At 40.4% G+C, this 19068-nt stretch overlaps 1 protein-coding gene across 8 annotated transcripts in view; it reads left to right on the top strand.

Annotated features, from left to right (window-relative positions):
• Positions 1 to 19068, top strand: part of RASAL2 (RAS protein activator like 2) — a 183485-nt gene that overhangs the window by 87407 nt on the left and 77010 nt on the right. For all 8 annotated transcript variants that reach the window (XM_061345621.1, XM_061345619.1, XM_061345622.1 and 5 more), the window contains exon 3: positions 8399 to 8525. In XM_061345621.1, coding sequence (XP_061201605.1) covers positions 8399 to 8525 — 127 coding nt within the window. The remainder of the gene's footprint in view (positions 1 to 8398; positions 8526 to 19068) is intronic.

The raw sequence follows: 19068 nt of genomic DNA, 5'->3' as shown, positions 1-19068 counted from the left end.
TAAATATATCAGGAGGAGCTATAAAATATGAATGTTTTCTAGTAACTGAAATAGATTTTTATGGTATATAAATACCCATAAATTTGAGTAATACCATGGTTTCCTACATTCGGAGGTGACCTGGCTTTTTGTGGGGTTTTATTGGTTCTTTTGAAGTTTCTGTGTATGGATGTGTACAGGCTGAGAGTATGAGGCCTGTTTCTGGTGTAAATATTATTCAACTTCAGCTGTGATCAGGTTTATTTACAAGGTCTGAAATATTTCCTTGCTTAGGGAGAGTAGGAGGAAATGGTTTAGAGAAGGACTTGAGTTACTAGAAGGGAACATCGTCAATGCTAATGCATAGAAAAGATGATCAAACGCGTGGAAAATGGAAGGCCCATATCATGATGTTTGTTTACTATGTAATTCTTTTTCCAGTCTGACAGGACTGTCACGTAAGGAATTAAAGTATATATTGAAGAAACTTAAGGGGAAGTTTAGATTGGATATAAGGAGGAAATTCTTTCCTGTTAGAGTGGTGAGGCACTGGAATAGGTTGCCCAAGGAGGTTGTGAATGTTCCATCCCTGGTAGTGCTCAAGGCCGGGTTGGACGAGGTCTTGGGTGATATGGTTTAGAGCGAGGTGTCCCTACCCATGGCAGGGGGGTTGGAACTTGATGATCTTATGGTCCTTTCCAACCCTAACTATTCTATTGATTCTGTGATTCTATGACATGTGAGAATTATTCCTGAAACTGTACTGTACCAGCACAGCTGGGCTGAAAGAATGCAGCTTATTAAGGACATGTAATTGAAAACAATACTGGCTTATATCACAAGTAATTATCTGGAGGGTGGTAATCGTGCACTTCTGGCTTCTTAATTTCTCCTACCACATACAATTGAGAGCATTTTGCTGGGAGTAAGATAAGTCTTTTGCTTAGATCCTGAGGAATAAATATTAGAAGTCTGATGTGTCGCTGGTGTATTGAGTCATTATATACTATTTTTAAATACAGGCTGATTTTTTGTCAGACGCTGGAGAAATTCAGTATCAGGCTATACAGAGTCTGGGTTTTAAGTGCAGCAGTAACCCCCAAAAATGGAGCTGCAGAGTAAGTCTTTACAATGTGCTCTCCAAGGAGCCTGCCCGCACTATCACAATGGCAAATAACTTGTTTTTGGAAAGGCTGCATGCAGATGGGCCAACCAGACATGCCTTTGGTGAAGGTGTGACTCCACATGCTGACAATGGAATTTGTTTCAGAAGCTTGTAGCTGGAGTCAAATTTGCCATTCTGATTTTCAAATAATTTGTGACTACTGTTGAGTGAAAGGAAAAAGGGAACGCCTGGCAGAGTCGTGAGTACTCTGTAGGAAAATGAAATGTTGTTTTAATGAAGCTTCTAAGTCTGTACACATGGCAGTGCACATACAATCCCTTTCAGAAACACAAAGCATATAGGAGTAGAACTGCTAGTAAAGAGAGAGACACAGAGCTGACACTCTGGGTTTGCACCTTCTAATTTTTCTGAAATATCCCCTGTCGCTTTGATGAGAAAGGGAAAGGGAGGCAACTCAGTTGAATTTTCCTTGGCAAGTCATTCGGTGTTGAAAGAAGCTCTATGAAATGTGATCTAAAAGTAAAAGTGAACAAAGGCCTAAGGCAGCAATGGGAAGAGATGCTTGGGAAGAGCATAATGGTTGAAAAGTATGTAGGAGAGGCATCAAAAAAGCCCATGGGTGGGACCAAAGGTACAGGGAGCCTAAGCAAAAGACCAGGTGAATGAGGAAGAGGGAGGTTACTCAACAAAGAAAATTAAAGATTATGTTTAGAGTAAAATTATTGGAGAGGTGATGCTGGAGGAGGTTTTCTGTTAACCCAAAGTGAGGTGATAGGCAACAGGAGGTGAAGGTGGAGAGGTTCCTGCTCTGAACATGGAAAATGCTGATAGAGTAAGTAGGTCAGAATTTCTTTGGACTGCAGAAGATCATCTCAAAAACAATGTGAGGGATAGAATGATACCCATCAGTAAGGGGTGGGTGTGGAGGAAGAAGGAAGAGATGTTAACAGCAGAGTGCCCTTGCAGCTGAAAGGGGGCGCTTGCATCTTCACAAGGGTGTTGTAATTTGAAAACTCGAAGTAAGCATCTCATTTTATTCTCTGTCCATATGCTTTGTTACTTAATGGAGTAAAGCTCCAAGGAGCTTAGTTCTGTGTGAAATATAAAGGGAACAGAAATGTTTGATGTCTATACTACTTTGTAAAATCATTATGCAAGCATGTATGTCAAGGCCAAAAAGTAGGGAAAAATATACAAAATGCAAACAGGTAAATGAAAGGTTGTTTCAGGTATATTGCTAAGTATGTTTTCTTTCAGTTACTGCTGTTAAAATATAGCATTATGAATTTCACAGATTTTTAAGACGAGAAATAAATAACAAGAAAGCTCTTTTCTTATAACAAGCCACCACTATGGATTCATAGTCAAGGCAGTTTTAATAGAGTACATGCAAGAGAGATTTTGTGCAGTGAAAGCACAAGAATAGGTTGGAAATCAGAGAAGTTTTGAGGTACAGCTTGATCCAAAAGTATCTGTAAGTACTTAGACAAAAATAGTCTGATTGTATCACCTTGTGCGGTGTAGAAAAATGTTAATTACTTGACACCTTATCAACTTTATAAAATGAAAATAGATGAGACTGAAGAATGAAGATTATTATTGAAGGGAAGAGGTTGATGCTCAAAGAGTAAGTAGAGACTAAGTGTATCCCTGTAGGGACATGAAAGATGACATAGCAAATAGAGTCGTGAGTGACAGGAGATATGCAATTACTACAACATACCATTGTGTGGTAATATCTAGCAGCATCTTCTAAGCCTAGGAGAACAGGTCTAGATTGATTCACTTACAGATCAGGTATTTTTTCTATGAAGAAGACTGTTTCCCACTGTCAAGAAGGCCTAGATATTTTCATCGTTTGTGCAACCTGTTCCATAGGGTAAGAGATATGAGAGCACAGTAAAAGTGTCTGCAAAAATCAGCACCATTTAAACAGGGAAAGGGAATGAATTAGTGTTTATGAAGAGCAGTTTCAGATAGATAATTCATTGCACAGCACTTTCATGAGGGATGTGACAAATGGCTGCATCTGGTTTGGGACTGCTTTTTAGTTAGTCTTTGTCTGTAACTTGGCTGCTGTCCTACAGAATCTTCTAATTTGTGTTTAGTTGAAAATGAACACCACTTCTCACTGTGTAGGACGCTTCCTTTTTCCTGCCTGTTCCCAAAATCTCATCTTTCTTCTTGCATTTAGAGGTGGTTTTAATCAAGGGCAAAGGATAGTAAAGATCTACATTCACTGTGACAAGTTCTACTACTTATTGGTGCTGGTGACAGAGGCCAGCACCAGGGCATCTTTGATGTGTTTTCCTACTCTTCCGTCTCCTTAGACTGAAACCAGTAGTGGAGCAACAGAAGTGATCACAAGAGAAAATAGCAAAAACAAACATTGATGCATGGAGCCCCAGGGAAGGTTCCTCAGAAATGCCCACTGCCAGTCTCAAAAGACATGTCACAATGGTATCTTAGAGCAAATGTGTTTTAACTGTACGTGGAGTTTGTGAAATCCAAACCCAGTTGAAAGAAAATACTCACTTCAATTCCCGGTTGAATTTAATTACTTTCCAGAAAGGCCAAAGAAATGTCTGTTGTTGACATTTTTAAAGTGGAGTTCTATGTCAAAATTTTAGCCAGCTTATTTTTACTTTCTGGAAGAAGGTAAAAATTAAAATGAACTATTTAAATGTTTAGTTGACATGATTCCAACTTCCTGACAGTTCAGAAAAGATTGCAGGTTTTCAAGCTTTTTTGCCTTGAATCAGTCTTTTCCAATCTTGAAAAATCTATAAAGAAGCTATAATCAAGATTGTCCTATTCTGCCAAAATTATCAGCATTTGGACTGTCCCCACATACCTTCTTGTCCCAGACTCACACTGCTCATAGTTCAGCCCTGAACCAGCAGCTTCAGCACATCAGCTCAAGGCTATATGATTCCCAGGTTGGTGAAGACTTAGGAGGACTAAGAGCAGGATAACAGATCTGTATGGGAGAAAGTAATAAAGCTGAAAGCCTGACTTGCCATTAGACTTGTGACTCTGCAAGGCTTGCTGATTCTTTTCGGTCCTTTACTGAACTGCTTGTGGTAATGGCAGGGGCTGGAGGAGGCATGGGAAGATTGCAGATGTCTGGTTTGGTGTTTGCGTGGTATTTAGTTGTTCACTTGCTGATATTTCATTGCCACCCAATCTGTGAATCCATCTGACCTACCACAGAGCAGTTTATATACCTGTTTCAAAATATGTCCAGCCTCAAGAGATGCAGAACTGCTGACCAAGATCATTCTGCATGTTCATGAAATTGTGTTTCTAAGAGCAGGCTTATCTTATGCCAAGCAATAAATACTGGCCCTGCAGTCCTGGAGTTAGTTCTTTTTTGTCAGTGTAGACTAAGACTAAGGTTTTGGAAGAAAGTTACTTAAAATAACACAACACTTAAGTCTGAGAAGGGGGTATCTTATTTAGCTACTTTGCTACTTTAATCTCATCAATGAAGTGAGATGTTTATATATTTTCTAACGCCAATCAAGCTACTTAGCATTAAAATGTTGCTCCTTACACAGCTTATAGAATTACTGAGTGAAATAAACAGCATCAGGGTTTTTTTCTCAAGCCATTATAAATACACTAGCAAAAGCTTTTTTTTTGTTTGTTTTTTTTTTTGCTGGTGTGGACTACCGCACCAGCTGAATGTAGCTATACCAGTGAACCTTTTTTCATGTTTTCCTAGTCTGGGCAAATGTTAAATACAAAAGGCTAAGTGACCCAGAATTAGGACCTGAGCTCTCAGACACTCTTCCTGTTAATGGCTCGGTTCCTCTTTGAAGATAAATCCTATCTCTGGTATGCAGAAGAGATTTGTTTTTGACACCAACTCCGGTGTGCTGCAGCCTGTTTGCTTTTCCCAAGGACACAAAGGACAGCATTGGCTTCAGCCACCATTCCGACTACACCAAGTCAGTATGTCCATAGTGTCCTCTTGGCTATTGTTGCTGTTCTTTTATATGGTGTTATCAGAATGGTAGTAGGGGGTTTTCTTGTGTTGTGTATTAAAAGAATGTTTCTGTCATCACATGTCGAAGAGCTGATACAAATACTAAAGAGATATACTTGAAAGAAAAAGGACTATATTGATTTCTCAGTTAAGAAACATTATAATGGATAAATCTACCCTGCAGGAGGTGTATTGGTATAGGAGCCTTAGCAGTTGGGTGCAGTGCGAGTTCACTGAGAAATGAGGATCACAGGGTGGTAACTCAGTGCTTTTAAGGTGTGCTAAGGCAGGTGTGTGGTGTGACTGGTAATGGCCATTCTGGACATACGGCTTGCAGCATCGCACCAAAAAATGCTCTGAAGAAAATCGGGAGAGACAGAAGAAGCAGTGGAGCAGAAGAGTGTTTAGAAGGTGATAAGACTAAATGGAGCTTCCAACTGAAAACTGAAAATGTAAAATGTGAAATTGATTGAATGCATGTGGCATAAGTTACCAAAGTTAGTCTCTGCTTAACTTCCTAGCATGCTTTTGCATAGAGACTGTTCAGCAAAGGAGATTCTGTAAAAATCTACCAGCAAAGAAAGCAGCCTTAACAGAAGAAACACTAGGGATCTGGGAAACTTGTTTTGAAAAATGAGCACTGTTTGAAGGAGACAAATAGACTAGCATAGTAATAAATAGCATTAAAAAATGACCTTAAGAGAATGCTAAGTGCTTAAAAGTCAGGAAATGCCAGAATTAGTTTGTGAGAGCCATTGTAGTGCAGCCTGTTTCTAAAATAGTACAGTATCTTGTACATCTTTTACAACCTTCAGTGCAAATGAATAATATCTTTTTGTTTGCTATTAATACTTGGTTTCCAGAGATCATTAAAGATACGAAAGGATAAGCAGCACAGGAAATATGGCAGGGGTTTCTATTACTTTAGCTGCAAGCTGTCTTTTATGTAGCTATATGAAAATAAATTGCTGTATTGCATGTATCACAGATGTAGTGTTGAAGCCAACATCCTTATCAAAAGGGCACTGAGATGTTTTGGGCACTGAGGGATTGTGCCTTCCTCCAGCCCCTGGATGCCGTGTTTTTCCCTCATCCCTGGGGTTTGTTCCAACTGTTGAATATAAGCCCTGGAGGAGGTCCCACCAAGTTGTAGGTTCCAGATACAGTAACAGACAGCAGACCCAACAGCTTTCAGGATAAACAGTCTATCTCTAAGTAATAGTGCAGTAGCAAGCATAGATCAGGAATATGATTATCTGTGGTGTTACAACAAAAAATGCAGTAACTCAGTGGCACAATTACCCAGACTGAAACAATAGGAAGTCTAGTAATTCACCAGTATTGAGCTACTTAATATCTGAGCATGCAGAGAACTGCAAAACTATGGTCATAACCATGATTATCACGCAGACCAGCAAGAAGCTGGGGCCCAGACATTCTCTGGAAGTCAGTATGGCCACAGATGCCTACCCCTGGTAGCTGCTTGGCTGGGGAAACAATGATTACCATCAGCCTATTTAGCTTGGTTCTGGAGATGCGCTTCCATGCAGTATCCATCTTTAGTGACCAGCCTTTCACCACCTTGCCATATTTTATCATTTGAACAAATGTGTATGAATGTGTTCAGAACAATGTGTATGTTCTTCAAAAGAGGAGAGTGAAGGATGACTTCCTCCTGTTGGAAGCAGTGTTGTCTATTTCTGAAGGCCGGGACAACCTGGAGTGCAACTTTGGTGAGCAGGTAGCTCTCTGAAGGTTTTGTCTGTCTGCCTTTCTATATGCAGAGTAACTAATGCTTGAATTAACCTGCACTGATCTTGTAAACAAAATCAGGATACACAAAGATGTCTATAAATTCATAAAATAGTTGGGTTCCTAGAAAATTGTGTTCCTTTATAAATTCATAAAGTAGTTCCTTATACTCCAAATCCCTTTGTACATTTTGGGGGATTGCATTAGGAGTAAATGTGGTGGGCTGACATCGGCTGGCTGTCATATGTGCACCAAAGCCATTCTGTCACTCCCCCCTCCTCAGCTGAACAGGGGAAAGAAAATTAATACAACTTATAATCATGACTCCAGCACCTGGAGCACCTCCCCATCCTTCTGCACTGACCTTGGTGTCTGCAGAGCTGTTTCTGTCCCATATTCTCACTGCTCTCTCTGGCTGCAATTGCTCTTGTCCGATAATTTTTCCCCTTGTCTGTGGTATCCCAGAGGTGTTCCCACTATCACTGTTGGGCTCAGCCTTGGCCAGTAGTGGATCCATCTTGGAGCTAGCTGGCATTGGCTTTGTTGGACACAGGGGAAGCTTCTGGCAGCTTCTCGCAGAAGCCACCCCTGTTGCTGCCCTGTAACCAAAGCCTTGCCAGTCAAACCCAATACAGGCTCACTTCTTGTTCCCAGACACACTGTTGGACAAAGAGGCTATATTGCTTAGGCTTTTCTAAAGCTCTTGGCTGTTGTCTAAATGCCATGTAGCTTGTAGTGATAGGTAGGTTGTTTCGGTTTGATTTGTTTTCCCTCTAGCATAAGCACCTCTCTAGCAAAATGTAGCTGTTCATGCAGGTTTTTAAAGGCAAGGTTGAGGGGGTTTGCTCCCCTGTCAAGTTCCGGCAAAGTTTCGGAAAGTTCTGGCAAAGTCTTAGAAAAGAAATAAGATCTTTATATATGCAGTATTTTTAAAGAGAATTAGTGTACAGAACTTCATTACTGTGAAACAGTGAGGACCCTAAGCCTTTCTTCAATCCTTCTGAGATCCCACTAGGATGAGTTTGACTTAATCATAGAAGAGATCGTATTTCTCCATATGCCCCAAGACGACCAGCAGAATGTCCATTTTTCTCTGACATGGTGTAGCTGAATATGTGTTGAGACTGCAAAAATGCTTTAGTAATCTCAGTTTCATGTGTAGCCATCTGGCCAGCAGTCTCTGCCTGACTTGCCCAGCGTGGAAGTGGCAAGGCTGAGTAGCAGTGGGTCTAGTGTTGGAGAGCCAGTTTTGAAAGGCACGACTGCTTTGTAAAGTCAGAGGGGTCGGTTGTGTTGTGACTTGATACCTCTGGAGTGACGGTTGCTGCATACCTGCATGCAGCCCTCTCCAGGCTGCGTGTCTGCTAATGCTCCTCACTGCAGCAGTGCGTTCCTAGTGAGCACCAGGAATTGTGTGGTAAGGTCAGGCATGCCAAACTGCGTTTGAAAGTTATTGCGAGATAAGTAGAAAATCAAGTTCTTATCAAGATGTTATATTAGCAGCGTGGCCCAGTGGCAGATTAACAGCTGTGGGCATCCTTTTTATGCAGGTGCCTATCGATGGGGTGCAGGAGCCGCAGGCGGATGCTACCAAAGGGCGCTGCCTGCGCCGGACGGTGAGCGTCCCCTCCGAGGGCCAATTCCCCGAGTACCCGCCAGAGGGGGCCACCAAACTAGGTAAGTGGAAACCTTGGCTGCAACACAAGGATTTTGATTCATAGCTGGAAGCTGTATCGGCGGGCACTGCGTCCCGCGCAGCATCCTTGCAAAGGAGCCTGCTGAAGCGGGTAGTGCAGCACCTAGGTGCTGGTGGTGGAGGCCGTGCGACTGTGGCATTGTTTGTAAATGTTTCCAGCAACACGGCTTCCCAAAGCCAGGATTTATCAAAACAGAGTGAGGTTATTATGGGCACAAGAGAAGCTGGGCTGTTGCTGCATACAGGAAGGTTTGTAGCTGTGTTTGTGAGGTTACTAAACAGCCCTGGGATTTACAACTGAGAGCTGCTGAACATAGGTCAACGGGAATGCAGCTTTTGCAGGTAGCTGTTAGTGATTCACCACTGTCATTTTTAGAACTGTTAGATGGTTATGTTTTACCTCACTTTGAGCCTCTATGGTATTTCCTTTGCTTCATATTTTCATAACAAGTACTGGATAACAGGTTTTTCTGTAACTTACCTCATGCCCGTTCAGGGTGCAGTTCCTAAAAGAACCAACCAACTGCCTGCTGCTGTTGGCTATAATTACACATGTTGAAATCTAGGGAAAGCAAAAAAAACCCGAACAGGCAGGTAATAAAAATGACAGACAAAAGCTCTGTTACAGTATATTCAAGTCTAGATTTGGCCCAGTTTACCCTCTTCATTTCATTCTACCCCACCTGTGACTGCATGAAGAGTATCATATCAGGTCTTTCCAAAACAAAGGAAGAGTGAAGGGAGACAGCAACCACACTCTTCTTTCTTTTCCCAATCTATGCAAGCTTTCCTTGGCATAGTCTGATAGGACCTCGGAACAATACTTCCTTCGTTCAGACATAAAAAATATCAACCCTGGGAGACAGTGAGCTATGAGAAAAAAAGTAGAGTGCATCTCTAAACAGAGAAGCAGCCTTGACAGCACTGTTATCAAAGGTGTGGAGCAGGTATGGTATTTTTTGTTTCACAGACTCATCTGGGTTTTATGCCAAATAATTTTATTCTGTGGGTATAGTGCACAGAAGTAATTAAAATCCCATTCGTCTGGATAGCTAATTAACACATTGTAACTGTAGTACTTATTTATTTGTACTTGCCAGTAACATTATTTAAATTTTCTTTATTTGAGGAAAGCAGATAGGGTTCTTTTTGTGATTTGTTTGATTCCTGGATTAGAAGTCTAAAAGAAACAGAGCAGGTTGGGATTTAGGAGGTAAAACTGCATAGTACTTAGGGAAAAGTGACAGAACCCCTATTGGATTTGTTTGTGGAATTTCAAATACAGCTCTGAATGATAATCTTTTTTTTCCATATGAATGAATATTTATTCTTGTTTGCGACTAAAACCAGTGTTAAATATGTTTACACAGCATTATAGGCAAAGTAATTATTCCAGATGTGTGGCTAGTGATATGAAGAATCAAATTGCAACCTGTCTGTCCTACGCAATGAACGTTACTTGCAGCTTTGTGAGCTAGAAAGACCTTTAAAATCTAGGATTTAGATTTCTTCTTTATCTGTACCATATGCAAAAATGTGTAGAATAGTTTCTAGACTTAACTGAGCATCTGAAGAGCTGGAAATCCCACTGTCATGTTTTTAAATGTAATTTTGTAACCTTCATTTTTCTTGAATTGCCATACAGAATGGATGACTGTGCTATTTGGGTATATCCATTACTGTGTATTTTGCTACAATTTTAGATGCATGTGGCATTTTGATGTATACCTAACAAGAATGTATTAAAAGAGAAACTCACATCCACATGGTCTTCTCCATATGACAGCTGCAGCTGTATTGAATATAGATGTCACAAAGTGTGTGGCTAAAGGAAGTGGGCATGGAGTAGCAGGGGGAAAAGATGGCAAACATAAGCTGGAAAAAGACTGAGAAATGAATATACTGTGAGGAAGGATAAGGGTAAGTGGGAGGGAAGGTTATATATAATTTTTGATTGCAGCACCCTAGGTAGTTCCCTTGTTTTCATATCCTGGTTAGAAATGACTTACTACGATTACAGAATTCCTGCTATGGAAAAAAGTGGGTTGATAGCAAGTAGTGGGAATAGCTTTGTGTCAAGATGTTGAGCCAGAGGACAAACCAGTAAAGGAAGCCACTGAAAACTTTTTATAAAGAGAAAGAAACAGATGGTGGCAGCCAGAACATATCACAAGCAGTACAGATAACAACTGGACTAAAATAGCCTTGGAATGGACACCAAGAGCTGAAAAGCGTAAGAGGCAGCTAAAATATCTAGCTGAGAATGATAAGAATATCTAGCTTGTCCTACGGAAGCATGTGCATAACATGGCAACAGCAGGCGTTGCATCTTATGATGATATCTGAAATTACTACTTGCAGAAAAGCTCCTTAGGGCTGGCTCTAGTGCAAAGGTTAAGGCACAGCAATGGCATTTGCTTTTTTCCTCTAAGTAAGATTGCCATGCATCTTGTGATTTATTGATTTATTTGTTTAAAACAAACAAACAAACCAGAAAAAGGAAAATCAGGAGATGGAACTTTTTCATGTGCAGGACTACAGTTATATGAAATGTCAAGAGTATCGTATGAGGCCAGTCTTTTTGTTAAAGGAGCAACTGGAACAGTGCTTGTTCTTCAGAGTCACTGCATAATCAGTAGTAGTACCCATTCTGCAAATTTAATGGCATTCTTTACAGCTTTGCGCACACATCTCGTAGCACCATTCCTAGGAAGTGTGTGGGAGAGGAACTACCCACGTTACAGCTGAGAAGCTGAAGCAAGAGATGTGTAACTCACCAAAGGTCAACGTTGTTATGTGTGCTTTACCCAAGGGCTGTTGTAATCATTCTCGCCGTCTCTTTCATTTTTACCCTTGCTGCAGGGTTGGCTCAGCTGTTTGTGAGGCAGCTGCTGAGCCACCATGGTTCACAGTCCCACGTACTAAGGCAGACACCAATTTCCACATACTTCAGTACAGTAAGCTGTAATTTGTGATGGTTCAGCAGCTGCTAGAAGAGCAGCTGAGCCATCCCTTCTGTGCAGGCAGAAACCACTATGGTCACCCTCAAATGAGAGCCAGAGGGGTGGACACAAAGATAAAACACAAGATAGAAAGTGACTTGTTTAAACAGTGAAAGCTAATAAGATCATTTAAAAACTGTAACTCTAGAGGACACTCACCATCTACTACTAGCGTAGGAGCTTGCCCTCTGCTTGCAGACAGTAGAGAGGTTGTTTCTAATGTTGAATTTCTTAATTCCTATCTGGAAGGTATGCTGTACACAGAGTTATGTCAGCAAGCCAGCCATCCGTTAAATATATGCCTTGAAATTTCCTTGGTACATAATCTGTATCATTGTAGTAATATCTCTCTGTGAGTGAATAGGCACACTCTAAATGTGTCATTAACTTGCTAGGATTTCATCTTGGCAGCACTTATTCAAGGGTGCTTCCCTTCAGTGAAGCTAAAAATGTAGCTGTAATTTCTCCCAAACTCCACGTTGACAGACTTTTTCCTTCTTCTTTCAAACATTACTTTCAATGGGCTAATTCTTTTATGAAGTGTGATATAGGCCCTGGAGACCAGCACCTAAGTGTTATAGGAAGAGGTAAGATGAAGAAAACCCAGTCTGGTCCATCTCTATATTGCCTCCTTTCTGTTCAGATCCTGCTCTTTTTCTAGCACGTGTATTTTTTTCATGTTAGGGAGATTACATCCTTTGTAAAGGATCATTGTTTATAATAGCATATTGGAATTAATCATTCATACAGTAAAAGCATGATTCAGATTTCCACCATTCATACTGTTTGACAGGCTAGTAACAGCTACTGCTTCCTTTCCCGAAATAATCCTCTTCTCTCTGACTCTGCTTCCTTCTCACCACCTGCTCACATTAAATGAGAGTTGTTAAGGAGAATATGTAGTGAAAGTTTTGATTCTGGCATCTGGGTGAATCTTTATGGCATTAACAAGAGAATTTTTTGCCTGCATATGTGAAAATATCAGGAAGGATTGAAAGTGAGAAAATGGTTGGGTTTTGGTTTGGTTGGTTTGTGTTTTGTTTTGTTTGGGTTTTTTTTTGTTTGATTAGTTTTTTCCATTGCTTTGGGTTTTTTTAATTTATTTATTTTAAAATTACTAAATTTTCATTGGGGGTTGGATTAGATGATCTCCAGAGGTTCCTTCCAAGCCTAATCATTCTGTGGTTAGAAAAGAGCATCATCAAGGAGATAGTTTTTTGAGATTCTGTCGTGCTTAGAAAGGCTAGGGTTGATGCAAATGGGTTTTCTTTATTTATTTGGAGATGAAGTCACCTGAGAAGAAAATGAAAACCTTTTCACTTGTTGAAACAAATTAACCCTGGTTTTTCTCAATCACACCTATGACTGCTGAATATGAAGAGTCTTGAGAAAAGATTGCTGAAGGCAAGCCTTGCAGCTTTTAGGAGCTTTTACTGGTCAGCTCTGCATATACCTACAGTATCTACAGCATATTAATATATATTCACCCTTTGCTAGATCTCTGGCTCATCTTCCAAACTTTTGTGCTGGAGTCACCTTCACTTCATCAGAGAACCAACTTTCTTTCAGTGCCTTAGTTCTCTCTGTAGAGCATTAATAGCTGTTACTTAGCTGCTGGTCCGTACCATGTCTCTGCAGCTCTTCTCCCCGTCCTTTGGTACAGTTCCACCCATGCAACCTACTGTTATCATCCATTCATCTCCTTGGAATGAATCTCCTGTGCCCTGATGATGTTCAGGACTCTCTTTGCAATCACTAACATGGGAATGGAAAAGCAGTCATGCTGATGCCCTGTACTCAGTTCTGATGACATACTGAGAGTACTGGGTCCAGTGTCAGGCACACCACTTGAATAAGGATGTCAAGAATCTGGAGATGGTCCAACAGAGACCTGCCAAGGTCACTTTCCTGATCACACAACTGTTATATAGTGGGCACCTGATCTGGAATTCTACTTTGATGGTAATGGATTTTTTCAGACCTGAATTTCTTCAAGTTAAGCACGTAAGTGAGAGGACTGAGTTTCAAAGCAACTGCAGCTGTCACTACCTTTTTCAGAAGACTGAGGCTGCTAAAATTGATTTTAGATCTCTAAACAACTTCAGGACTATACTTTAGAGCTAGTAAATAAAATATATCTTCTGTACAGTGGTGAACTACATGTACAATTTCAAACTTTGGTGAAGATGCAATTTGGAGCTTCAAGCAGTGCTTTCCCCCATCCTGCTGGCCTAGCTGCACAGTTGATAGATTATCATCTTAGTGAGCACTCCCTTTGCATTCCCTCAAGGTCATTTTTTCAGAAAATATTTCCCTGGATTCAGAAAATTCTCTGATCACATAAACATGAGAAGAAGCGATATAATTGAAGCATCAATCTATTTTGGTGCCATTGCTATCAGGTGACCAGTTAGCTGTACAGAAATCCTGCCTCTGTACTGTTTCAAAAGGTTATGTCCAGAGGCTTGGAAATGGAGTGAACAACAGAAGATTAGTTAAGTGACGTCTGGTTTCATTGCTGCCTGGTATGTACCTCTTGCAACAGTTCCTGCAAGCCACTGCTGAGCCCTCGTATGTGGGGATGATGATACCGAGAAAATACACAGACCATGCTCTTCCTTCAGGTAAAAACTTGGCAGGAAAGAATAGGCATTAGCTAAAAAGATTTCTAGTCTTATTTCAGTAACTGCTGTTTCTGAGACAAGGTTGTTTACAACTAAAACAATCAAAGCTGAGCCTTGCTTTCTGTGTATTCCAGTTGGAATGAGTACTTTGTGATTGAAGAATAAACAGATTTACTCTGTGCTCACCACTCAGTTACAATCTGCAATAAGGTTTAGAATGAATACCTGAAAAGGGTTACTGCAGGGAGCAGGGAAGGGGGGGAGACAGTCTGTTTGAAGAAGATGAAGAGAGATTCTTTTTGTGACCTGGTCAGTGAAAGAATCTGCAATGCGCCAATCTTTATATATTCAGTAGAGATTTACTTAGGAAAGATCCAGAAATTTGGAATAATGGTCTTTCTGTAACTTCTAACAAAACTATGTGTTTTCACCTGCCACCACTCAACTTTGCCTACAAAAAGTATCTGTTAGAATGGGGAAAAAAAAAGGCAGTTTATAGCTCCATGTATCTCAGCCGTAGGGATTTATGATGTGTATTGATGAAATCATTTTCCCAATAGCACTGTCTGCTTTCCCACCCCGTTGCTATGTGCAAAAGATCTATCTCCTGTCAACTATTATGCATGGCAGGGATGCAAAATAGGGCTTTGGGTTTAGCCCTCAAATTGTTGTATGTTGTTGTATAGCAGTATCTCTGGCAGGAAGATGGGTTCAGATGTGCTGACTTTAGTTGTCTGCAGCTCTTGGGTTTGCCCAATTTGGGCTTGTCACGAGTGTGTTTGTATACACATGCACAATATACATGTGAAGGAGATTCACAACCTCCTCTCTGCAGAACCAGGACTCTAAAGGATCAGATGCATCACTGTCTATTGCCTTTAATGTTTAATTTAGCAACCCTCAAGGAGTGGTTTGGGGATGATAATTTATTTTTCTTTTTGACCTGTACGTGCATTGTACCAGAGGTCTGAATTGAAAGGTCCCCAACAGCTGAAAGGTGATACTCTAATGAGGTCAGTACAGGAAACACCGTTCTGTCCTTGTGTGGCTTGATGCTGCTCGCTAGTAGCCAAAGACCTGCCTCTGTTTCGTCAAGCTGCAGAGGGGTGTTGTGCACGTTTAGTTGCACAGCTCAGTTCTTCACTGTGCATTTCAGCCCTGACCTGACAGTCTTGCCAGAATCCGTGTATGGGAGCCTTTTGTGAGCTGATATCTGAAGCCTTTGGCTCACGTAATAGCGCAAACGACAGTTTGCCGAAGACTTTATCCTGTGCCTGCTTCACTGTCTCTAGTGCACTGGGTCACAATCTCCTAGTGCTGTGACTGTTAGGTAAGATTAGTAGGACTGTAGCTACTCTGAGATGAATTGAAATTCTAAAAATGTAACTGCCTTCAGATGACATGGTTTACCCATCATGCTCTATCCCAAAATGCAAATATGTGTGAACTGAGAGTCACAGTTTTTAAAAATCTCCTGTAAAATATAGCTCTTTTGGGGCACCATTTAAGAACCAGTGAGCTACACAGAGAGACACTCCTGTGTGAGTGTCCTGCTGTCTTCTGCATCCACAGAAGAGGATAAGAAACTCTGGGAGAAGTCCTAAAGTAATCTGAAATTTGGACAATATACAATGCAATTTGCCCGCCTTGGAAAGATGAAGAAGTTAGACAACCCGCTTGAAATTAAAACTGACTCCAGGGAGGCTAAATGTAACAAACAGGATGCCTGGATTTCAGTGACATTCCCCCTGGGCAATTGGAATTATTTGTATACAGAAAATTGCCAAGCTGCTATCTTTTTCTTCTATAATGGGGGCAAAGCCAAAGGACTTTGTTTTATTCTGAATGCCACTGAAACTTTATTCCCTTGCACACAGATCATCTGTGCTAAAAGCCAAGTGTTAATCATGAAGCAAATTTTATCTATTTGGATTGTAAACCTTTTTAGGGCAGAGATTAACAGGGGCATGAACACATAATCTTAACTTTCTAGTATTGACATATAATCCATTAGGGCTTTTTTCCCTATGGAAATGTATTATGACAGCCCTCCCACTACTTCCAGCACACACAAAAAATCACTTTAGAGGTTTTAAAATTTTGTTATGCATGAAGAACACTTCTTAAGTAGAGTCTTTTGTGCAGTGTGGTAATTGGTAAGAGCTAGTAGCTCTTGGACCATCTGGGACAGATTTCTTGACTGTGTTCTGACCTAACCTGAGTTTATTATGAAGGAAGCTATCATTTTCTTTAGTTTTCTCAACAACAATAGTAACTTATTTATTAAATTATTAAGAGAAAAGTGCTTTAAATTGTGCATGAACTTACTTGGGATTGTTAAATTTTGTAGCTTCTCTTTTATAGTTGTTTGATCTTGTGGCAAAAAGTAATTACATTTCACCCAACCATGTACACTTGCCTTTTTTCCTTCAGTAACAACCATCTTAACACATAATGGAAAATTGAACTTCCTTCCCACAGCCTGAATTTCCTTATCTTAAGTCTTGTCTAGGTTAATTTGAACTAAATTTGAAAATGCTGATGTAATTAAGTCTGGTTTAGACTTTGGTGTTAGTTATGGAATTAGTGGCTGATCAGTTTATCATTACTTGACAATGCAAATATTTATGAAATTAGATTAATTGCATCTACTTTGAAGTTTGTATGAAATTAAATTCATAAAGTTCTCTCTACTGTGCACGGGTGCATACTCTCTTGTCCCCCTGCTTTACCACCCTCCTTGGTGCCAGGTCTATCGCATGCTTGCCAGGTGAATTAACTTCACACAGTGGAATCATGTTCATATACATACTGTGTTGATGGCTGAGCTTTGACTCTGATCTGGTAGATATACCAAATAACCCTGCAGCCATGTGGTGGCTCCAACACAAAGGAGATGGTGGGAGCACGTTGCTTAAGGGAAAGTAGGAGAGCCAAGTTGTTTCCACTTCTGTGCTCACCCCTAGTAGCAGCCTGGAGTTATTATAGTGGCTTGGGTGTAATATGAAACTGCTCCCTGTGTTAGCTTTGATCTAGCCAGTGTACTTACAGTAAGAGTGGAGCCAAGGCAGCAGAGATTTAAACAAGGGTTGTGCAAGGTTTTCAGAAGAGCTTGTGTTACTACCCACTTCTGCCACCCCTGAAGTCTGTGCTTTCACATTCTCACAGTTACTGTTACTTGAAGTGCATCTGGTATGTCTTTGTTCATTGCAGTTAGGGCTCATGCTCTGATTTTGAAAACTGTTTCATTAGGGTTGCAGATTCTTCTGTCCAAGGCACAACCTTAAATTCCCTATCTCGTGGTAGCTATGCATACATCGTATTGCAAGTTCATCCAATTCTGTAGCATTGTGTTTCTGTAATCTTTTAGTAGTCCAGACTTCAACACAAGAAAAATACACAATATTTGATGGACAAGCCTGTACAAACAGTGGGGATTACATGTATTCCTTCTGGAGGACCATTCAAATCATGTTTCCAAGAACTTAAAAGAAATAATTTGTTTTAAATAAGTGCACTATGAGGAATAGTAAAACCATGTAAATTTTTTTATTATTATTTTAATGAAGCTTGGGACTGTCAGTTCTGCTTTAAAAAAAAAAAAATTCTTTTTCTTCCCTCCCCTTGGTTTTCTGTTGTTTCTGGGAGGTTTGACTCAGTCTCTTCTTCTCTCATACTTACCCCCTTTCTTCAGTGTACTTTCTCCATGTCATGGTATGTTGGATGTTCTCATAACAAGCAAATATGGACAAGGTGGGTTGGCTGGTATTGTACTAAAATAATCAGCCCTGCATCTTATCTCTAGAGTGCTGAAAAGCTGTGAATCCTTGTATTTTTGTTTTGGCATTATGGGTTGTTGTTGTGGCCTTTGGCAGGTTTCCATCTCTGCATCTGAGCTGCCTGTGCTGAAATGTCTCTGAAGGTATTCAGTAAAAGGCTTTCATATGTCTGCTTAAAAAAATGCTGAAGAACTTTTTGTGACTGCTGCCCTAGGATTCAAAGTTTGGAGGGATTTTCTTCCTTATAATTAGTTCTGGTTGAGGATGGCAGAACTTGCTAAGAAAGCTATAATGGGCCAAGAAATCCATTGTCAGTTATATATTGTGGCTTTTTTTTCCTCTGCAAAACCTCAGGAGATTTGTCTTCCATCAGGCAGTAGTATGCTTACATCTTCAGAATAGTCTATGAACATGAGCTAATTAATCTCCATGATACCTCTGGGAAGCAGACAAGTAGAGTTTTTAAAAAACTAAATAGAAGGAGCAGTTTTCAGTGTTTTCTGTGCCATCTACTGATAGTTACACTTCACTGGGGCAATGACACACCTCCTGTGGTGGAGCTACATTTTATCGATGCATATAAAGGTTCATAACGTATGAGGTGGCTTAGGTATTAAATTAGACTTATTCAAGCATGTAGTGGATATTTTGCTAGCTTGCTACCCCTTTTGTAAGTGATCACTCCTTCACAGCATCAGGGGAGGAAAGAATTATAACTGTGATTTTTATCTGCAAAACAGACAAAAATGTTTCAGCAGCACAGCAGAGATAATTTACTCAAAAGAAAAATAATAAAGCCACAGAGGAAAAGGGGGCTATTGAACTCTGCTGGAGTTCATCAGAAACTCTTCTAACAGGCACCTCTGTGTCGCAGGCAAATCCCTGATTCCCAAAAGAAGTCTTGGAGATGGAGAGGACTCTTAAGTTCTATCAGTGATTAGTGTCCATTAAGAATCAACTCTATGTCCAGTAAAGTGCATTTGGCTACAGGGTAATAATTCTTCATGCATATTTGAGACAGCTTTATCTTGTGCATTACCTAGTGAAGAATTGAGGAGGTTTTCTGCTGCCTTTTTTATTTAGTAATTTTTCAACTTGGGGGGAACTGCAAATATTTAT

Source organism: Neopsephotus bourkii, unplaced genomic scaffold (assembly GCF_033783945.1).
Source record: "Neopsephotus bourkii isolate Nb327-2 ecotype Australia unplaced genomic scaffold, CSIRO-AGI_Nbou_v1 NB_234, whole genome shotgun sequence".
Taxonomy (NCBI): domain Eukaryota; kingdom Metazoa; phylum Chordata; class Aves; order Psittaciformes; family Psittacidae; genus Neopsephotus; species Neopsephotus bourkii.
Note: the sequence above shows the minus strand (reverse complement) of the source record. Positions and strands in the feature narration are given on the sequence as shown.